This window comes from Platichthys flesus, chromosome 8 (assembly GCF_949316205.1).
Source record: "Platichthys flesus chromosome 8, fPlaFle2.1, whole genome shotgun sequence".
Taxonomy (NCBI): Eukaryota; Metazoa; Chordata; class Actinopteri; order Pleuronectiformes; family Pleuronectidae; genus Platichthys; species Platichthys flesus.
In genome coordinates this window covers 15,474,188-15,497,402 of record NC_084952.1, presented here as the reverse complement: position 1 = coordinate 15,497,402, position 23,215 = coordinate 15,474,188, and the positions used below count along the sequence as shown (strand labels likewise).

Here is a 23,215-nt window from a genome sequence, read left to right as displayed (position 1 = left end):
TATAATTTGACTGTTTTTTAGTCAGGCTGGTATTTAGGATGAAAGTAGCTGCTTTCAGCAACTTAGATGTTTTTAGATGCTTAGTGCTAACATTTCAGAATCACATCTAGTTTTATGTCTTCGGATTTTGGATAAAAACTTCCAATGAGATGCTGCCCCCTCTGGAAAATTGTAATAAGCAATTTTCCGCTGCATTCTATCAGTTCATAAGCTAAACACGCTTAAAATATTAATCAAATGGAAAATGAAAAAAACTGTTAGTTGTTATGCTTGTTAACAGATCATCGAGTAAATTAGGTAGTCTGGAAAAGAGTATCTGTATTAAAGCTTTACTTAAACATGAAGATAAAGGATATTTGAACACACACTGAACTCTGGTTCTTTGAAAAATCCAAACACACTTATCAGTAAATTGACTCATCACAGTCCTGAATTGGTAAAAGCCTCCTTAATAAGAGCAGGCAAAAGCATATCTGTCCTCTTATGCATTTCTATTAATAAACAAAAGCATTAACCTTGACCCAACTAAAGTGCCTCACCGGCATGTAATCATATACAATTTGTTTGTAGGCATCTGTCATAGAGCATCAGGCCAAGGGTGAGGATGAGATGTGACAGCAACATAACACAAATTAAAAAGTCTGCATGATGAATGTTCCCCGCTCAGATGATAAAGCCTTGAATCAGGGGCGACATAGATGTGATGTTTTTGTTTACAATCTTGCTCAATGTGTTCATTGTCGAAAGGACATTTGTTTTGGAGGACGATTCCCCCACAGGCCTGAAGCGGGAACGCTGCAGACGCCTCCTCAAATGAGGAGAAGAGAATGGATCTGGGCATTGATTACTGGTGACAGAGTGTGCTGCCTCAGTGCTCTATGAAGTCAATTGATCAATATCAGAGCTGGGACAAAGTGCAACCAAAACCTAAATAGCCCCGAATCCGCCCCAACTAAAGTCACCAGCAGGAGGCTTGAAGCAGATTCATATGGAGAGAGGAAGAAATATTTGATTATCCACCGATGGCCCATAAGTGTGCATACACACACACACACACACACACACACACACACACACACACTCACAAACACACTTACACAGACCCACACACACACCCAAGCACTTTCAGCAGCTAGGACTTTGCATTGACTTCCATTCAATGTAACCAAAACCTTATCGCTCAATTTGATCAATAACCAATTTCATACCTTATTATAGCATTAACCTAAACACAATTCCAATCTTACCTCTAACCTTAACCAGAAGCTCAATAAAGAAGCTCAGAAGATTTGCCTCATTAGGACTGAGCTTTGGTCCCCATGAGGACAGCTGGTCCTGATATTGTCAGTGTTTATGCTGGTAAAGATCCCAAGGAGGAATAAAAACGAGAACACACACAAACATGCCATGATGTATTGATAGTCGACTCTCATCTCCTTTAAAATTGAATCATTCACGTTCCGGTCTACTGTGGTCATTTAAAATTCAATTAGGGAATAATGACTCTAGAAAGTCCATCATCAATGAAAATACAACTTGCTGAGCAATTATATACTGCCCGTAAAAATACTGCTTCATACATGTGTCTCTCCCTCACACAATATAATGGTCCTGTGAGGACGTACCGCTGTGGTCTAAATGACCTTCCAGACGATTAACAAGGATTTGATGGCTGCTGTATAATGTGAAAAGAAACACCAGTCCATGTTGCAAACTGCATAACTCTGGTCCTCTAAGTGTCTCCACATTATACCAAAGCAATTATGTTGCTGTTTTTATAACAAAGTACCCACATAGGTGATCTCAGCCAGCCCTCCTACTAAAGTGACACAGTTACATCATCTGTGTAGGTGTTCCTCCTACAAATCTGTCTGAAGCAGTTCCCTGCTGTCTTCTAACAGCCATACAAACAAACTCAGGTCTCTTGTTCCAGCCTGGTGACCTAAGGTGAGGTATAAAGAGAACAGGACTTGCCTTCAGAAAGACAAGGTTAGGTGAAAGCCAGAAGAAAAGTGGTGGGTGCTCTTTATTCCTGTAGGGAGAATGCTGAAAGTCGAATCAGGACAGCACCACATAGAGAAGAGACATGCACTCCATGCAAACAGATACAGATGATGGTTTACTTATAGCGAGGGTCGGGAGTTGTTTGGAAGAATGTTTTTAATTCTAAAACCTGTGACGGCTGTTTTTCTTGCAGCAAAAAGTAGCTTCAAATATAACATTGAAATATTATCACGCACACATGCAGCAAAGAGGTGAAGTCTAATATTCACTTCCTTTTAGCTCTGTTTTAGACACCACCTACCGCCAAGGGAAACCCCTGCTCTTATCTATAAAATGTGCTATTAGAATATTTACCAGCAAGCAGCTAACTTTCTTCTGGATACAGCAAATGGAAATGATGCTATGCTCGCAAAGTTGATTTAGAATTATGGGATACTTGCATCATGAGAGGGATAATATTATTATTATTGTTATTTATCTGTTAAGATTGGTTTTGTTTAATATATTGTAGCTATCTACACTCAAATAAATGAATACTTTTAATCAGGTTTAAAGGAAACATTTAGCTGAATTTGTTCCACAGTCTACATTTAACTCTCTTACCAGACAAGCTTTGAGATATATGCAATCTCTAAGCAATCTAAAGATGAAATGCATTCATCAAAAATTAAACCTGTACCGGGTGATACACTTAAGTGGACATGGGAGATGGACAAAACGGATTTGGTCTGTGTTTTAGAAAATCTCTAGATTAGGGATTTTGTTGTTCCAGAAATAAACAGTGTCATTAAAATGTCCGAGAAGGGACAAGTGATTAAAGTCCAAAGTCAAAGAAATTGCCCTCTCCATTCTAAATAACCACTTAATCTGTATTGATCCCGAGTTACGCAGCGTTTCCAGACCTCTGCCCACTGCCCTTCGAACCGCAGCCTGTTGTTTATTCTGGCTGTGACGTCTCGGGCTGCTTTCATTATGGCCTCTCGCACACACACGCTCCACTGCTTGTATATCTAAATGCCATTTCCAAACACCCAACGCTACATTTCCTTCAACTTTGCTTCCCTTCCACTTGGTTTGCGGACATCACCACTTTCCCACAATATCCTGTTTGCCAGGACTACATGTATCTCAAGTATGCAGAAATGAGAGTTGAAGCTCCGTGGGTGTACTTTGTCATTGAAGTGCCACTCGCAATGCCCTGAATACCAATTGCTCGTCTTTGATGCTTGTTGCTGGACTCCAATAGCTGCTGTTGCTGCTCATCTGAAGTTCGCCAAGGCCCACCGAGGACGACGCTTTCCCTCAGAGGTTACGCGTATCTCAAACTAGTCTGTCATCACTTTTGTCAGCTTTCTCTTTTATGCAAACAGGCTCTAATCTTTATAGGAGCCTCCCCTTCACTCAGCACTGTACTGAAACATAAAATGACAAGAGCTCGGGGAGTTGTGCTACACTCTGCTGTATATGATTGCAGGCCGAACTACAAGGATTTCTTGAATAAATATCCTCGCCGGCTCCTCTTCATGCAGCCCCGGCTGAACGCAGGTCTGCTCTGCATTAAAAAAAAAAAAAACTTATTAAACATTGTGTTGGACCATGCAGGAGCTATAGTGTCGGTGCTGCGATAGCTGAGACGTGAAATTGATTTTCACGCATAGTAAAATGCATTGGTGACTGCGACCAAGCTGTTGTTCCCGTCTCCAGCGCACCTGCAGATCAGTAAGATGCATGGTGTTTGCTGCTCAGGCTCGGAGTAATGTAGAGTCTCTTTTGAAGGGAACCGAAAACAATGCTGCCGTCTCATTTCTCTGTGCAATTATCATTCTTTCATTGTTACGCTGTTAAATGAGGTGCATAAAGGGACAGCAGTGTGGTTGTCTTTGATGGTCTCGCCCCAGTCTTTACACGTAATTAAACAGCGCCATCAGCCCATTTTATCATCTCAGCCATTATTACCATCCGGCTTCTCCTTCAATGTACATTTCAAAAACGCAACCGTGCCAAGCCTTTTGATGGAATAAAACCTCATCAAGAGGATAAACAAGGCCCTGCTGGTAAAACTCATCATTTTCTAATCATCCAAAACACAAATATTCAACTGACGGCATAAAAAGCTCCGTGACAGGTATTAAAGTGTCGAAACAAATCGCAGTGGCGCATGGCAGCTGCTACGTCAGGGGAAGAGCAGCACAAAGCTTGAAGCTATCTCGCATTGTGTCAAGGTAAAGCAACAGACAGGCTGGGGACAGAGGAGGAGAGGCTGCCCAAAACAAGCAGGGTAGTCTGGAGAAGAGGAGCCAAGAGCAGGTAGAGCCGCAGTGCCAAGCGCCTACAGCCATTCAGGCTGCTACTGGGCTTGTCGACAGGCTCCCAGGCCAGCTGTCCTAGTTGGTTGCAAGCAGCGGAATTCCGGAATTTCTGGGCAATCAACACCACTCTCTTTGAAAATTCCTCTAGAGCTTCCCCTCATTCCCATTCCCGAAATTGAGACACACAGTGATGGGAAAACAGTCACTGTCAGGTAATAAGCCATGTGTCCAAACTGTCCGTTTTTTAAGGACCTATGAAAAACAGCCTCAGAGGGATAACGTCAAACACAGAGAACAATGAGACAATGAATCTGATTTGAAAAACGGGAAAAACTTGAGTTGAAGGTTTTGTAGCTTATTATAGTCCTTGTTTTATATTCACATCACAGTATCTTCATGTTATTGGACATTTTAAACATGCAACATATTTCTGAGGTCGTTGCTCCTGTCAGGTCACTCTGCAGAATCTACCAGGTGAGATCATCAAAAATTAAACACATGCGGTGGCAGAGATGATGACATATGTCTTGTTTGAAACGTCTGACTTTATTTAAAATTTCCAGCTGGCTGATGCCGTATGTGTCTAATTAAGCCTGAATGAATTTCCTCAAAAACAGATCTGCGATAGAACTTGAACCCTTATTAATCAGGGTTTTTTTCCTTGTCAGCCCTCTCCAGCTTTAATTAAAAGTCCCTTATAAAGCGGTTCACGCATGACATTTCCTATTTGAAGATTTGTAAAAGGGATGTAAGTAGGACACTCATTATAAAAAATACAGGGAAACTGCGACTCCCTGACCGTCACCTCTCGGATTGTTTGACCATCAAACCCTTGCGTAGCTCCATTGTCCGGCTGAAAGCCTAATCTGTAATTGTCGTCCATCATGTCTGGGACGCAAAGACATATGGCGCAGCCCCTCTGATGAAAGTGAAAGTAATGACAGGGGTTTCTATGGAGAATCAAGTTTTGCCGTCACACATGTCAAATGCCATGTTTCATTAGATATACGATCCTGTCAGAGAACCTTTCACAATCAAATCCTAGGAGACTACAGTCTTTAAACAAACGCTTCTTTTTAATAAAGCGTTGAAGACACTATCATTTTCTTCTTTGTGTGAAAAAAACGTGGATTTGATTTTGCATTTTGTTGTGCTGAGCGATTCAACCCAGGGGTAATACAAATGAATTGCTCTCTCTGCCAACAGGCTGCAGCTGTGAAACATATGATTTGTTTCTCTCCTGCTGATGAGTAATGAGGGAGTGTAAGATAAAAGACTGTCATATTGCCTTTTCGTCATCACAGGCAGAGTGCTGTTTCTATTAATTATTATTCAACTTACTGTTCTGCAAACGAAAAAGGACTGGACTGATGGAGCAGCAATGCCACACGCTAAGACATCTATGGATTTCACAGCAGAAGGTTGATCAGCCTTACTGATATGCAGCTGCTGAACTCCTGCATGTGGTTGCTTTTCAGAGACTAATGCTCCTTCTCTTCCGATTTGACTAAATTTATGACTTAATTGTCGGGCTTGTCCCTCGTGCCGATGGACATATTGCTTATTCCATCTGAACTATCTTTCAGACCGCTCTGTTTGACCTGTAGGACTCTTCTTCATCAGGTCCAATTTGCCAGCTCTGGCTGGCTAGCTAATTATATTTCATGAGTTGACCCTTCTGAGTTTGAGTGCTTTGATTAGCCTCCTGTTTTTATCACCTCGGAGTCTTCTACGTTGTTATCACACTTTCTGCTGACAGCCCCAGTGCCTCAAGGTTGCACACTGCAGCACTGCTGCATCAATTTCATATTCATGTCGTAAGAGTTCAAGATCTGCTTCTCTGTCAACATGCCTCATTTGGAGCAATCTTGTGCAGGTCAGGAGTGCTTCACTGAAGGTACAAAATGGAAAAGCTGCAAGGAGGAGTTCATTGAGTATGTTACACAAAAGTAGCTCTTCTCACTGAGGGCAAAATGTTAAGGCCTTTGCATGATTTGGCATTTGAGCTGAAAGCATTTGATTAGTCAGCTGCTGAATGTGTGCGAAACATTATGTTTATGCACTACTTACCCTAAAAAACTCTTTTGTGGAGCCTGAGTCTAGAGTGCCATATGCTATCTCTGTCTGCTTGGCCAGATCCTCTGCACTTTCTATGGGAGAGACCATCCTCTCCACTGTCAAGAAAGCAGCCAGGTTGGCTGTGTAAGAGGAGATGATGATGAGGGTGAAGAACCACCACACACCACCAACGATACGGCCCGACAGAGACCTGAAAGAGAACGGTTGATGACAGGGAAACACAGATTGTAATTACACAGTGACATGTGGTGCCTATAAAACCGCTAAGATCTACCAGTTGTGTTTAATGTACATAGTTGCAACGGTCATCAGAATTTCCTGGTAAATCGTTAAAATAACCCTGTGCTGTGTCAGCACTTCAAAACAGTGCACTTTCAAAGAAATAAGCGGCAGTTGTTTAAATGTACTCTAATCCAAGTGTCTGTGAAACAATCTGGGTCAAAGATCACCTAATAGCCTGAAGAGAGTATTGATGAAACCATTTTGTTGACGACAATTTCAGCATTGAAAGTGCCAAACTCAATTACACTTACAGTATAATAGCTGCAATAAAACTGCAATAAGTCTAATTTCAAGTAATGAACACCTGAAGGAAGAAGGCAGTAAAATGAATATGCTTGACTTTTCATTCCATGTACTTATTAACAGCTGAAATCATCACTTGCAGGTGTAATGTGTTGTAACCTCCGCCAAGGAGGTTATGTTTTCACTTAAATGGTTTGTCTGTTAGTTTGCAGGGTCACGCTAAAATTACTGGAAGGTTGACCAAGAAACTTGGTGGAGGGATGGGTCAGGGAAGAATCTGTTACAAGTTTTGTGCAGAATTTTAAAAAATTGGCAAATCCAGGGATTTTGTTTCCCTTTCTCTGCAGTGTCTGTATCAGTATTGATTAGGTCTGTGGTGGTAGCGGGGGTGCATGTGCAAGGGCACGGACGTGGCTCTCACACACAGCAGATTTAGAGTGACAAGCCCATAGACTAAAGAGTGAAAGTCAAATTATTGTGTGAGAGAGAGAACTGCATTACATGCCACATGCAGCTGAGACTACTGACTGCGTGAGAGCTCACAATGGCACCCACAAGCATGTGGCAAATAGTGCTGTGAATAGTGCTTCATACAGCCATAGTTATACAATGTGGCAAAGGAGCAACAAACCACATCAGAGATCTCTTATGTCATTATGAGAACGGTAAAACAAGTTCACTATGGATCACTACAAATCTCTTGATGGGTAAATTAGAATTAGGTGGACCTCCACAGTCTGGATAACTAATGGAAAACACTGTTTTGGGAAGATAGGGTATAAACCTTGGTTAAGGAATGCCCTCTGCTTTTTTTATTTGATTGTTTGTTAATAGGATAATGCTAAAACTGCTCAACTGATTTCCATGACATGTATTATGTCTCTGAGGAGGTTTGTGATCTCTGAATGTAACATTGTTTATTTTTCTATTCTGCTCTGCTATCCACTGTCTATTGCAAGCGACCTACCTGGGTGAGATGTCACAGCCCTGCTGCATGAAGGCGCCCAGTGAGAACCAGAGGGAATTGAAGATGCCAAAGTCATTGGGAGGATCAGGGGGAGTCTGAGGGTCTTTGGTCTCGTCCTGTTCCTCCAGGTTCCACTCATAAGGACTGAACCGACTGACCAGGAACAGGACCACGCTCACCCCAATATAGGCAAACACTATACACATCCAGATCTCATAGGCCAGCGGGTCCAGGAAGGAGAAAACACCAGGCTTGGACTTTTGGGGCTTCTTTATCATAATGGAGATGCCCAAGCTCATAAAGGGCTTGGAAAAGTCTATCATCTCCTCTCGAACCAGAGTAATGGTGAGAGGTGCAACAGCTATATCTGCTCTCTGGAAACAGGGACATGCACAATGAGCATTAGTTATGACCTGCATGAAGAAACAGGTAATTTTACATGTGTGTGTGTGTGTGTGTGTGTGTGTGTGTGTTTGTGTGTGTGTGAATGACTGGAGCTGGAGAGGGAAGTTAAAACAATGTTATATCACACATATTTTACACTGTGACGACTGAAGGCCAGCTGAAAGGAAAACACACTCACAGGAGGAGAAGAGTGGCATTTGCACAGTGTTAGGATTTAGGATGGTTAATACATTTCAGATCCAGACTGTAAAATTAATTATTTTCACTAAAATGTCTCCACATTGGGAGGTGAGACGGAAGAAAAGCTCTCAAGGCCCCTGCGAGACTTTGAGAGAGACAGCTTGGAAAAAATCCACATTGGCAGATGGGAGTTTGAGTCATATTTGACCAACTGCTTCCTTTATCAGAACCCGAGGAGAAACAGTGGCGAGAAACTTTTAGTGGTGCGGCTCCTAAAAACTCAATTTCACACCACATCTTGTCACGAAACTCTGTGTAATGGCTGTATCAGTACTCACATTGATTACAGTAAAACCGCAAAGTAATGCAAATCTGTTTTAGCGATTCAATAAACGGCTGTCAGTTAAGAAATAACAAAAGAAACTGCAGGCCCCGGCCATGTGAACTCCATCACATGCCGTTCCGCTCCAGATTTCGCTCACACAGCTTATTCTGGCGTTTGCCTTATTTGTTTTATTTTTTCAAGCTGTTTCTCTTGATCTGCCTCCTTTGCAAGGCTGCTCTAGTCGTGTTACGCTATCGAAACACATGGACAGAGGTGCCGCTGCCTTTTTAGGACTCACAATGGGTTTCTTTGTAAAAGCGAAAAGAAAATAATTAATCACACAAGACAGTGTTACTGCAGCTAGTGTGCGTGTGTGTGTGTGTTTGTGTGTGTGATTAATTAAAGAAGTGCTGCTCTTCAAAAGGAGCCGTTCTGTGAAGGGCAGTTGTTGGTACTGCGCAGTATTGTGTTTTTTTTATATCGAAATTGAGAAAACATTGGGCTGTGGCAGCGCAAGGCAGAAAACAAGGTTCTTACAAGGTCAAACTAGGAGCAGCACAAATAGACCCAATAAACACGACTGTTTACTTTGTGCTGTCAACAAAACACTGCACAGGGCTATAACCATTTAATCCTTGTGCAGGCGTAAGCAGCCTTCAATCAATGGTGAGGGAAACAAAGCAATAAAGAGCAGCCCCGGGCCTAACCTTTAGAAAGACAACTAAAATCAAATTAATTTACCGGTCGAAAGGTCAAATGTACAAAACTATTAGTCTCGGCCCACCTGCTGTAAAAATTACAGGCCCGGGAAAGACTTGACAGTGACATGATTGGGATATTTTTTCCACCTTCCATCAGCGGGGAGTGGACTTTTCTCATTTGAGAGATAATTTGGTGGCGATAGCACATCAAACCATGCAATCTCTCGGGCTGATAGTGGGAAAATTGAGCAGATGAGGAAACCTAACCCTCATGCATTTTGCATTTGGCCCCTGTTCAACTATTGTGGCCTCGGAGAAAGGCGAGAGAAACGGGGGGGGGGGGGGGGGGGGTAGGGTGTAATCTTTGGAGCTCTCGAGGTGTTGCGAGAGCCCGTGAGCTCTGTCAGATGTAAAACACGGCATGACCCTTCGCTAATGCACGGGGTTCGACCTATATGGAGCGCAACACATATGGAACTTGTTGTTTCAAACCGCAAGCCACCATTTAGCTGTTGGTTCCAAAGCAGATTTTCTCAGCTGTGAATTTACAATGTGGCATATTCATCATACACATCAAACATTGGACATAATTACACGATCACTTCAAAGGCGTACAATCTTTCATTCATCAAAGTGGTTTCAGTGTGTTTGCCATATGGACTCATTGTTTTCATGTACCTACCTCTGTTTCGACTGTGCCAGAGAGAGAGAGAGAGAGAGTGAGAGAGAGAGAGAGAGAGAGAGAGAGTGAGAGAGCGAGAGAGACAGAGAGAGAGAGCGAGAGAGAGAGAGAGAGAGAAGGGGGGAGAGAGAGGGAGGGAGGGAGAGAGAGAGAGAGAGCTTTCTAGGCTAAGCAAGGAGGATTAATTGCAATGAACAGCCCTGAGAAATGATTTCATTTTCTCCGTCTCAAGATGATCACCAACACCCCCCCAATGCTTGAGGCTGCATTCAACAAATTCACTCACAGCTGAGCTTCCTGAGACAGCATCAGACTTTGAACTGGGCAAGAGCTGATGAGTTCGGCTTGGTGATAACCTTAAGACAGAAAAATGAGATCTCCTCTCATGTTGAAGTTCCTTGCAAACTGCCATGTAATCAGTGAAATCGAGGCTCCCAGTACTCACCCCATAGACCAGTTCGCCCACCATCCCGTTCCACGTCTTGGTCTCGGGGTCTCGGGCTCCGTACTTCCCATCCATTACTATAGACAGTTTGTACTTAATTCCAACATGTTTGGCAATCTCAGATGCTAAATCGACGCAGTAGCCTTCATATCTGTCATTCCCCTCCAGGTGATTATAATTTTTCTTGTACATCACATAAGGAGCTTCCTGTTGATTCAAACACACGCTGGTTTATTCACTCCCATGCCATGGCACACATTCAGTTATACAGAAATATGCATACATGCACCCATATGTGCCCATGCGCACACACACACACACCTTTCCAACATTATAAGCTGCTATGACCACATCCATGCAGGCATGCATACGAAGATGATGCCCCGCGAATGCACAAATATGCACTTATAACAGCAGCGTGAGCGCGTTGTCACCCTGCGGTCAATAAGCCGTGGCAGCCAGCAGACACCAAGCCCAATGCGCCCTACCCGTTTTGAGCCAGAGGGCACAACTCGGTGGCACAATAAAGGTTAGAGGGAAGGGAGAGAGAGAGAAAGTTGTTTTTCATCTTATGTGGGAGAACACAGGAGGCCAGAATGAGATTTAGCAGGGCTGGTGCGCATTGGTAGGCAAGGTGTGGGTCAGCTCAGGGATGGGTGGGGATGGGAATGGGGATGGGTTTCATAAGTAAATGCCAGTGACAGGAGAGGGATCAGACAGTTCCCATAGTATCTCAACAAGTTCAAGCACATTTGCACCAGTGCGAAGTTAAAGGCTGTTTCATTCCAGAAAGAAAAGTAAATTAAAAACAGAATGAGCCACTATTTGCTATCCAGAAAAAAGTGCAAACGAAAGTAAATAAAAAACTTTCAGAAATAAAAATAATTATGTCAGGAGCGAGCTAGCTTTCCTCTCCTTGTCAAAAAACGCTGGTGCAGCTCGTCTTTTCTCTTTACCGAGCACATCATCATTATCAAACAATAGGACGCTCAGGAGAGCAGGCATTGTCATTACAGCCACACAAAATTAGAGTGCAAGTAGGAGCGCAATGGTTTGTTTGTTCTGTGCTGAACGTATCCCCTCACATTGGATCTGCTGAGCGTTTCCCTCGAGTTAACACGTCTTTACCTCCCGACTGTATTCCTCATCTAGAGACGTTAAACGCTTCCTCTCTGGAGATTGAGTGACACCCTCCTGTGCCTTGGAATACAAATGGAATCTAAGTGTGGACAAACGCCAGAGATCCTTATTATTTCCCAGACATTTTTTCTTTATCATCCACTTGCAGAGAGTGAGGTATTGCATCAGGTTATTTTATCGCCATTATACAGTCAGTAAATACACTCGCAGTGGAAGCTATCCAATAAGCTTGAGACATTTAGTTGAGTGCAGACAGCTAAAAGCAAATAAATGTAAAATGTTTCTCTCTTTATTGTATTTTGGTCTGGGGAAAATGCCCAGAAAAATATTCTCTCCTGAAGTGCTGACTGGAAGTTATACTTCAACACAGAACACATGGAGGAGCAATACAAAATATATTGGAGAGGCGATAACAAGGGAAGAACACTACACCCTCTTATCCCTGCTCCAATGCTGTTTATTTTGCTTTGCCCGGCTTGAGAAACCATTGCAGTATCGTCCTCTAGTCATTCTTCGGCCAGTCTATCCCAAGTGTCATTGAACATTTACTTGATGAGGACAGACAGGTCTACTTACGTATGCGTTTGTATGCGTTTTTTTTTTTTTTGTAATTGATGGAGTCAACCACTATCATATACAGTATACCATTATTGTGATGTCACTGCTACGACAGGCCACTGAAGTATGGGAAATCAAAATGCTTTGACACCCACACTGATACAGTTGAAACACTCCCCCCGGCTACGGATCGACTGTTTCAACGTGTAGTGAGTGGATGGAAAGCAACACAAAAAAGATGTGGTTCTACCCGCCCAGGACAGAATGTATCACTCGTTGGAATCAACACCATGACCTTGAGTGGCAGAATATGTGAAACATTTAAAACTGCGTGGAAAGTGTACCATAATAGTAGTGACCACAATGGTTCGGTTTTCCACTGAGGAGTCGTTGGAGACCTGCGGGTCCATAATATTTACAAATCGCGTGAACTCGTTCCAGTACCCGATCTGCAAAGAGAAAACGGTGGTTAGAGGTGCATTCCGAACCACTGACGTCGCTTAGGTCAAAGCACACATAGCAGGGACATATTCAAATATTACTGGGACCTGGTATGATGCAGGTTTTATTAAGACAACTCTGTAGTTTGTCCAGAGGTCGACCAAAGCATCAGCAATTGAGCAGAATACTAAAATGGCAGACCGAGGCCCAGTAATCTAAGCACAAACTAAAGAGCGTTGATTATATATTACGCCATTAATCATGTTATTAGTGCCACGATCTAAATATTATGAAAATACACTATTTTTTATTATTTCCACCGGCTCAAATAGCCAAATATGCTGCAATTGCACTGCATGAGCATAAGCCAGACGACTTCAATCCCTCCCACCTCCAGCTTCCCAGGTTTTATGGTAAATAATTAATATTCAGGCCTATGTACTGCATACATGTTAAATAATTTAGTATCATATCCCAGTGGCTCCACAGTTTCTCCTGCACAGTCCTGCCATTGCAGCTACTCTGTTCTCTGCTATACAGATGCCTGAGTCAAACCAATGTCAAGTGTTTGTTTGCCCGTCTGAAATAATGGCTGTTCTGGCTCTCGATGAAACATGTTGCATCTGCGGCTGCCAATAGTTTAACTGTTGCTGGCTAAGATTTCCCCCTTCACATCTGGTCCGCATTTCTATTTCTTTTTCCTCAGATCTTTAAATGTTTGGGGCCAGACAGGTGTACAGCAGAAACACCTAGTGGAAGCGAACTTCTCAAACTGGAGTTCCACACTGTGGTTACAGTTGTGGATGTTGATAAGAGCACTTTCTCTCCAGACCTAGAGAGAGATGTTTATTCCTGCCTCTTGATCGACAGTGATATTTGAGGAGCGCTGCTCGTGGGAGCAACACTGTGGGAATCCGTGTCATGGGGCGCTGCTCCAGAGGCAGAGTCCTGATCTCACTCTGAGCCGCTGGGACAGAGATCAGCCCATACATCACTGGTGACAGCCACAGCTAAGATCCCTCATCCTCTAACTGTCACTGAGGTGACTGGGGGCTCCAGGTCCTGACAAACTGCTGCCTGGCTTGTCTCATGTTCCATCCCTTCCTCACTCTCTCCCCCCTGACCTCCTTTCTCCCACTTGCTCCATGGACCCCCCCCCCCATCTGCGTTTTAGTGCGGGGACGCCTGCATGATGCTAATTGAAGTGTAGGCTTTAGAGGCCTGGGAGGCAGGCGGCATAATCACATGTCATATCAGGCTGAGCCCACACTTACCCAGCTAACGAGAAATTCACAGCTGTCTCTTCGAACCCGGTGAGGTTATGGAATATAACCAGAGATCCTCATTTGGTACTGGTTAAAACGTGAATGTACCGCTGGGAATTACCGTTTTGATGCGGAGCCAGAGGAACTCTTGGATCCCCTTTGCAGTAATTGGTTATTTGAATGGTAATTACTGTCAGGAGAGGACCAAATATCATATCTGCACTGTCCCACGGCATGGAAAAAGCCTTATATCATTCTTTTGATAGGACAGTTTTACAGATCAGATAGCGGGCTGTGTGTGATTTGTGGGGCTTTTAATTCTTGGCATGGCTCGTCTTCCGAACAGAGGTGGAGAGAGGCAGTCGGCATTATTCAGCAGTGTCCCCTCAGCCCTGCCGGTCCATGTGACTGAAAAAGCCCTTTGATTAAACGGAGGTAGAGTTTTGTTGGAAAATGAAATCGAAATGAATGCAATCGCTGAGCTCACACCATGGGTTTGTCATACCTCAACATGTGGCCACCATCCCTTAGAGTTTTATTTTCAAGTACAGATGATCAATCAATCATTTGAAATTACAATTTGGCCAGATTCCATCTGACAAGTCACGAACCGAAACCTTGAGGTGTGCCAGGTGTTAGCCGTGTTCTGACAAAGACCAGTTTTTTTTAGATCAGGTCTTATTTGACACTTGATAAATGGAACCCGACAGGGGTCACCACTCTGTCTTACCTTCCTCGGCCCGCCTGTTTTCATCTCATAAACATCTATGGTGTAGTTGGTCCTGCGGCCGTAGTTGTCGAACTGGATGTTCCCGGTCATACCGTGCACTTGGACCTGGCATGAGGGGCAGGGAGACACAGGGAGATGTGTAGCAGTCATCACATTGCACATATTATGCTGTTATTAAGGTGCTTGTGTCCATGCAGCTACTGGAGTGGTGCACAGAGTCTGTTAATCAAATGATGAACTGGTTACGCTTTAATAAAAGATGTAGTTTTATGGTAATGAGGGCCCAGGATTTGCGTGAGCTCCGTGCAGAGATATCTGGAGGCAGAGGGAGGAGAACCGCTCCGCGCTCTCTTCCCTTCTCTCTGTCAATTTCCATCTTTATCAGACTCTAACTCGCTATCTCTGCTTCACTTCTTCTGGCCTTTTCTTTGGTTATCAGCTTCCCCCTCGCTCTCTTTCTGCCTCCCTTTCCCCCTCCTGCCACCCCCCTACCGTTTTGAGAGCCCTCTCGATGTCGATGCCTTGGCTCCAAGGTACAGCGGGATTGGCAAGACAGTCTCCAGCACTGCCCCGGCGAGAGACATCCACACGTTGGCGCCGCAGGTACCGGAATGCCTCAGCTATCACCAGGATGGCATCATGGGTCAGTGCTGAAGTGTACTGTACAAAAAAATTAAACAGTGAGACAAGATCACGTGGCAGAAGATTAGAGGAAGTTCTAACAGGTTTATACAAAACTCTGTGTAGTGACTATAAGACATTTTGTTAGACTCAAAATAAATAGTTTACAGAACAGGGATTATTTAGTTTCAATTGGTAATAACATATCATGATAAAAATAGCTTGTGATGTTCCTCAGGGCTCCATTTTGGGGGCCTTATGGAAAAAAAACAAAAATCTTACCACAGTTATGCAAATGACACAAAATGACTTAACACCAGGGGACTATATTCTCCCATTGAATAAATTAAGGGTGGGATGTGTCAACATTGTATTCAGTTCAACAAAGATAAAAACTGATGTACCTTTTGGAGACCGGGAACAACCAATAAAAGTCAGTGCTGATCTTGGATCTATAAAGTTAAAACCAAAACCAAGGCAGATATCTTGGTGAGGTAACAGACTCAGTCCATCACCTTGAACTGCTATATATGGAGCTTTCATATAAATATGTCATATTTTCCAATAAATCTGTTTGCAGTTACTCTTTTCAGTAAAAGTGTCAGTAAGTGCACGTCGCTGCCACCAGGTCAGATCAGCGTGGGCGGACTGATAATTGGTTTGCTCTGACTCTGTCCGTATGATGAATGAGATTGATTGGATCTGATTTGAGAAGCCGGGGCATGTCTGATGGTCAGGACCTCTTCCGAAACTTTTAGCGCAGAGTTTTGAGAGAGACTTGAGCATTAATGTGTGATGTTATCTCCCACGCACTTCTCCTCCAACTTGGTCTGACCTTTTCACCAGCGAGGGCTGAACCACTAGTCTGTTGACCACCGCACCATGACAAAATCTAATTAAATGCCATTCAAAATCCATTTCTTTCTCGATCATTGTTTAATTAGATGTAAATTGAAGCTGCGATATAACCTTGCCTTGCACCGCCCATCGATATATCGATTGCCGGGGAAAGATGCAAAGCAAGGAGGAGGAAGCAAGGGGTGGGAAGAATGACAGGATGACAAAGGCAAACGGAGGAGGAGAGGAGCCTTTAGAGAGCACTTCAGAGAGGGAAGATCGTTGTATTCTGCATGTGTAATGAAAGGACCTCGCGAGCACGGTACCTTCAGAGGAGTGTTTCTGGCTTCTGGGAATTCTCTTTCATCCAGCCGCTCCCAGCGCTGCATGAACTGCTGCACGATCGGGTTCTCAGGGTTGACAATCTGAAACCCTGAAATGTTGGCTCCACCAGCGAAGACTTTGTCCAGGGTCACGTTAGTAAACCCCTGAGATGAGGCAGAAGGAAAAGGAGAAGAGAAAACTCATAGACCCCGGTTTTTCTTTGAGGTTTTTCTTTCCTTTAATGTAACTTGGGGCTAAGCACCGCAAAATATTAAAAGCATTTTCTGGCAGGGTGCATTTTATTATGAACTGCATTGTGTGAGAAAGAAACATGTGTTTGTGATTACACTGAGGTAAACGTTCCTCTCTACACATTGTGATACAACCTGAATTCATTTGTTAGACAGACACAGTTTGTTTCAGATCAAGTCAAGGCCAAACTATTTTACTCGAACCAGAGAAAACCTCAGAAAGCTTGGCCATATAAAAAAATGAATCCTTATGCATTTCCCTACCCTTTGCTACTTGGGCTGCCTTTAAATTGTCCTTCTTTACCCTGCAGCCATGACACGGTCTTATGTATTTTCTATGGTCAAATTGAAGTTTAAAAAAATGCAAGCCTGTGTCACAGTGTGCAAGAACGTGTTTTTGACTGACGCATTAAGATTTCTTGTGACATTGCGCTAAAAAGCAGCAGGGGATCAGCCAGTGAGAGCGAGGCACTCCTCCACTCTCAAACTTTGATGTTAATATCAAGGCTAAATGAACGGTTCCTGTCCCCAGTGTGTGTGTGTGTGTGTGTCTGTGTGTGTGTGTGTCGAGCTCAACTATAATTTTTACTTTCATATTAATTTACACAAAAATTGTCTGATTGCAACAAAAATATATGCGCAACAAAATATACAGGCACTTTTGATTAAAACAAATTTATGTGCATGCACATTTGTGACCATGGCTGAGACTAAGGCACTTCAAATGCAGGAAAAAGTGGATTCCGCTCGCTCCCAGGAGAGCGGCCGGGGTTATTACTCACAAGATTGGCCAGAATGTAGTGGTAACCACGGCTGTTCTTCCCCAGGGTCACAACCTACGGGAGAAAAACATCAATACAGTAAACCACCCATGAGATGAGAGCTAGGAGCGGCGGCTCGTATAAGCAGGCCACAACAATCTCTGTGAACATGGGGACGTCCGGTAGTCTGGCCCGAAAACAAAGGAAGAGTGGCCTGGAGATCAACAGGAGAGAGGGAGAAAGAGAAACAGAGAAACAGGAACGAGGAACTTCCTTGAATATTCCGCAGGCTTTGAACTCATTCAAGGTGCCGAGGATGTGAGTCCTCAGTGAGTGCTGGACAGAAGGTAGAGATACGAGGAAAAAGATATTTCAAAGGAGATTACAGCGAGACAGTAAGAAGTAGATCACGCTCTGCTTTGAAAATATCACACCTTTGGAGCACAACGACATGTTTCAACCCACGCAGCCTGAAAATAGTAAGTGGTGTTGTAAGTCATCCCATCACTGTGGTATGAACCATATGTTGCCTTCTATTCTATTCTTTATTTTACTTCCTTTTGTTCTGGGCCTGCAGATAAACCCAACTCTAAATAGTTTTTCTCATTCTTCCTGTTTTGTGCTTCCCTCCTGCTGGACATGGATTCTCGACCGGGCCTTGTGACGTTTGTTGTGGTTATTTTTTGGACTTCTGAGCTGCTGCCATAAGGACACTCGTCTACCGTGTTTCGGTTTTTCATCTGCGGCCTAACAAACAGCCACACACGAGTTTACAGCAAAATCAACATGTTTGCACATGTCCTGGCTCTGGCTCTGTCTCAAAAAACAAACTGTCAGTTTATCATCTGTTTGTGTGTGCGTGTTAGTGCCGGGGACGTGGGATATTTGTTACTGCGGATCGTTTACGACATTACCGCTGAGCAGGAGAGAGTGATGAAAAACAAACTTGTATCTTCACATCTCCGGCTGCAAAGATAAATACAAAAATCTGGAAAGCACGTTTTCGGTTTCACCCGTTTAGACTTCGATGACAGTATTTCATTTAGCGGGGCTGAACTTTCACTGACCTGAGCGCACAGTAGCACACGGCAATAAAACTATCCCCCTTGCTTGGACTGCATACAAATTAAATAAACCACTCATCTACACCTCCCATCCCCAGCTTCTCTCCCCTTCGTGGACATCTGAAGGTTGTTTACGGACGCTGGTGCTGCTTTTCAAAAAGAGCACTCTGGGGAGCGCAAACACACAAAGCCTTCCCGCTCCCGCTATCAAGCTGCTTGGGTGGGTCAGCGTTCTCTGACAGCTTCCCCATCATTAAGGCTTTAAACTCCCAGCACTGCAGGGCGTCAGGCGGAGAGAACAAACCACGAAAGTGAAAAAAAAACACAGAGGGGGAAATGAGCTGATTAGGATGCAGAAATAGCAGGAGCTGGCTTTTAGAATCCATCAATCTGCGTCTAATGAGCGAGTGCAGAAAGTTCCAGGAAAATAAATCTCCGCAGCATTTCTAATGATAACAATAAATACGCTTTATTTATATGGCACTTATCAAAACCAGGGATCACAAAATGCTGCACGAGGACAAAACAACACAACAAACACAAGCCGACAAATTCTACCGTGGTGATATCAGAGCCAGACACATCATGGCTACTTCCTCTGTAGGTCTTTCAGACTTCCCGGCTCTGCTGCATTTTCCTGGACCCCCCCCCCCCCCCCCGTTCCCCATTCCACGTTCCTTCACCGTGCGCTAACCTTGACTCTGACATCGAGCCGTCCTCCTCACACCTGCCCTGGAGCTGGGGAAGGAAGAGAGCCCCCCCCCCCAAAAAAAACCCCTCATCCCGTGGCCTGCAGCTCACAGCCAGCCTGGCACTGGCTACAAGCTGCAACCTTGGGATGCGGCGCAGCGAGGCGGTGATGACACGGACATGAACCTCCGGCCAGAACACAACAACCTCTCCCCTCAACCTCTTTAATTAGGCAGACGGCAAGACCCATCCAGCTGTGATGGACAGATTTCATTGTGGCGAGCTGTGATGCACCGCTGACCGCCCTGCCTGTGAAATCCTCAGATCCTGCAGACACTGATAACTATCTTTTAATGGTGTTAATGAGATTTGATTCTCTTGTATTTCATTCGAAATCCAATATTATTTGAGCAATGACACACTCATATCAGAAGCATTAGTACCCTGATTAGATTAAGCAGCAGTTAAAAGTGCGCTCACGTTACTGAAATACACTCATTTGCTGTTCTCGTGATTAAAAGGAAAATCACTTGGTTCTCTCCATAGTGCAAATTGAACCGACTGGAATTACAGTTGTCTATATTAGGTCCCAAAGTTCTCACTGCATGTCGCCGCAAAAGCCAAATGTCATGAAATGCAGCTCTCTGTGGACAGATGACAGAATTGTGGTGAAGCACAGAGGACAAAGGTACAAACTGTGCACTTGGAAGTTGGAACAAATGAAAGAAAGTTTGCAGTCACCAGGATTCCAAACACTATGTCTGCTCAACTCCAGATCTTTCTCATCACCTGACATGTCCTGCGGAGGATCTCTGAAGAATCGGCTCCAGACTTTTTCAAAGGTTGGCCTTTCATACACATGCACAAGAGGGGGTTTCTCTGCTCAGACGCGGATTCAGGTGAGGGGTGGTGCAGCAGACAGAGGCAGCATGTAATGTTTCAATTGCCCTGCGGAGATCATGTGTTTTAATCACCACAATCACTCTGGGTCTTACGCTTTTTCTGTCAAATATATTTGTTTTATTTTGTTAACCCAAAACAAGGGGGTAAACATGACCAAGGGGTTTTCTCAGTAAGACTCAATTAAAGATCTGAATAATTTTGCAAATAGGAGATTTAAGATGTTTTCACTTTTTAATAAATATATACAATTTCTTGAAAATATAATGGGGGGAATGCTGAGACCATAATCGAATCTGCGAAAGAGTGTTCAAGTGACGTACTGCACATACAAGCAATTGTTCTTTTTCCCTGTGTCAAAAAATGTGTAGAGCATGTTTACCGCTTCAATAATGTGATTCCTCTTTATAGCCAACAGTTTCCCCCTTTTGCACATCGATCCACTCGCCGGCTCCACCACCTTTTGTTCTGCTGCTACAGGAGAGCAACCAGTATGACCTTGACTTCCTCCTCATCCTGCCACCGCCGGCCTCGCCCTCGCCAGTCAGAGAGCCTTAAATGTAAAACTGCAGCTACACATATTCAATAAATGCCAGACTGTTTTCCTCCAAGTTTGACCTTTCCACTGTGGAGTTTGCCACAGCACAGGAAGAGGCAGACTTAAAATGACAGGTTCCCCAGAGTTTGTAAATATCATACCATTCACGGAGGAATATAAAAGAGCAAATGATGCAATTATTTTTATCCTCCTCGTGAACCATGGAAACCCTGTCTAAAGCCTGGAGACCACAAACTAAACTAGTGCGGTGGAGTACTGGCATCAGGGCTGCATCGAACAAATCATTTTGTTCACTATAATTGCTTTTAATTTATTAACTTTTAAGTTTATAAAATATAATAACTCTACTTCGAAAGTGAGGATTGAATGACTTATTTTGTCCAGTTTATAATCCATAATCCATAGTTTAGTCGAGTGCTGAACGACAGTATTCTTCAGTCAATTAAGTACTTATATATATATATATATGTAAAAACAATGTCATACTGTTAAATTGATATAAGTTATGAGAATGAAACTAGTTAAATTCCAAATACATTAATCAGACATTTCAGTACATTTACATATGATTGTAAAATTGATTGTAAATCAATAATCACCAGGTAAATCTGTCCATCATAATTAAAAGTGAAATAATTATGGATTAATAAAAATCCATCTGTTTCTAGAAAAGTTACTTAAATATGGGGCTACTTCAGAAAAAGACAGAAACACTGTTTTACTCTCCATGTCGAGACGCATCCTCAGTTTTGGTGACAGTTCTCTAATAAATAAATCAGATTAGAACTGGGCAGTGGTGAATTAGGATAAGAACTTAAATCTGTCCATATTAAAAATAATCATGATAAATGCTACATTATTAGTCCTGTTAAATTTAAAGCATGATTTTTGCTCCTGAGTGAAGGTTGTGATTTTAAACTCTTTTTAATGAGCAGAGACTGATAAACACCAGAAAAATAAGTTTAGCAATATATGCATATAATCCCTAAAGTATGTCTATATATTGGTCTTTTTCTTTTTTGCTATTGATGACAATTGTATTGCAATGATTATTATTGATTTATTGCCACAAACTGCAAATCTCAGTTCTCAGATTCTCTATCAGCTGCTGCACTAACATCAGCTCACATCATAAATTCAAAGACTGGGAAGCTGCTGCTGATTTGCTTTAAAATAGAAACTACGACTGAGGGAGTCTGTGTGTTATCCATCAATCATCAATTTATCTTTGGTGTAACTCCACTGCCAAAACAAGACAGTCAACACAACACATCTCTCTCTGTTTATCTCATCGTACAGAAACAATAAGACACATTAACTAGGTGACAGACAATCTTTCATTTTGTAGTTTATGTTCAATGTAAAAAAAAAGGTGCAGAGAAGACTTCTTACATCAAAGATCCTACTCTTTGTTTTATGGGAGATAAATTGGCACAGAACAATTTATGTTCTGTCATAATGGGGCTCAAAGCCTTTGAGCCAAATATATAAATCATCTTTTCATTATTAACCAGCACGTTAATAACAAGCTACATTAACAGCCACGTGTAATTTAATGATGAGAGGGGTTATCATGACTCGATCAGTCGTGGTGAAGAGCTCCACTTCTCTCAGGAGGGGACATAAGGGTGAATTTGACCTCTACATGCTTTGATACAGAAGGACTCCCCCCCCCCTCTTCCGTCTCCAGCTCTGCTCCTGGTGGAAGTGCTCTCGCTCTAGCACTCTCTAATTAACAGCCAGTGGAGGCTCAGGCTGAGATGATTTTCTTGGCAGCGGCCATATCTGAACCCTGAAGAGAGGGCTGGCCTCCCCCCAAAACGCAGAAACGTTTCAGAAACACCTGATTCACATTCAGGCGCTTATGATATTGGTCTGAGATAGCGGAGCAGTTTTGAGACTGGACACCTCGAGAGGAAGGGATGGCTGTCCCCGCAGCGGAGACGTCCTCCTGCTGGTGCCAACACTTTGAAACGCTTCGATGTCTTCACTTTGTTTTCACCGAAGACGATCAGGGTCATTTCACTTGATTTGAAGTTCATCGGATTTACAGACTATTCTTGATACGCGCGTCTCAGCCTCTCTTTCAGTCACTGAGTCCACAGGTCACACCTTCGTCTGTGATAACACTTTAATCCCATTTAATTCTATAATCACAGTTTTAAAAAAAGGCCTTAAACAGTCCAGGTTGGATCCAGGGCTTTGAGCATCTTAACATCGAGCCGGAACCGGTCCTCTCCACAGCCTTAGATCAACTTCACCTTTCATTTCAGTAAACTCTAAGAACAGCTTGTCCGGACTTTCCTCCTCTCCCTTTTCCGAGACAAGTTTCTCCAAAAAGCTTTAAACGACTGGGAGGACTTATAGGAAACGAAATCCGCTTTTTAACGGGTTGAAAAACCCACGAACACCCGCTGACATCTGGCTTTTGTGCTGAATGGGAATGAAAACA

The 23,215-nt window shown here is 43.2% G+C and overlaps 1 protein-coding gene across 2 annotated transcripts in view; it reads right to left on the bottom strand.

The window, feature by feature from the left end:
• Positions 1 to 23,215, bottom strand: part of LOC133959007 (glutamate receptor 3) — an 84,461-nt gene that overhangs the window by 11,110 nt on the left and 50,136 nt on the right. For both annotated transcript variants that reach the window (XM_062394062.1, XM_062394063.1), the window contains exons 5-12: positions 17,572 to 17,625; positions 16,541 to 16,702; positions 15,249 to 15,416; positions 14,757 to 14,861; positions 12,665 to 12,769; positions 10,623 to 10,829; positions 7,885 to 8,258; positions 6,384 to 6,582 (exon numbers count right to left, since the gene is read on the bottom strand). In XM_062394062.1, the coding sequence (XP_062250046.1) occupies positions 6,384 to 6,582; positions 7,885 to 8,258; positions 10,623 to 10,829; positions 12,665 to 12,769; positions 14,757 to 14,861; positions 15,249 to 15,416; positions 16,541 to 16,702; positions 17,572 to 17,625 (1,374 nt within the window). The remainder of the gene's footprint in view (positions 1 to 6,383; positions 6,583 to 7,884; positions 8,259 to 10,622; positions 10,830 to 12,664; positions 12,770 to 14,756; positions 14,862 to 15,248; positions 15,417 to 16,540; positions 16,703 to 17,571; positions 17,626 to 23,215) is intronic.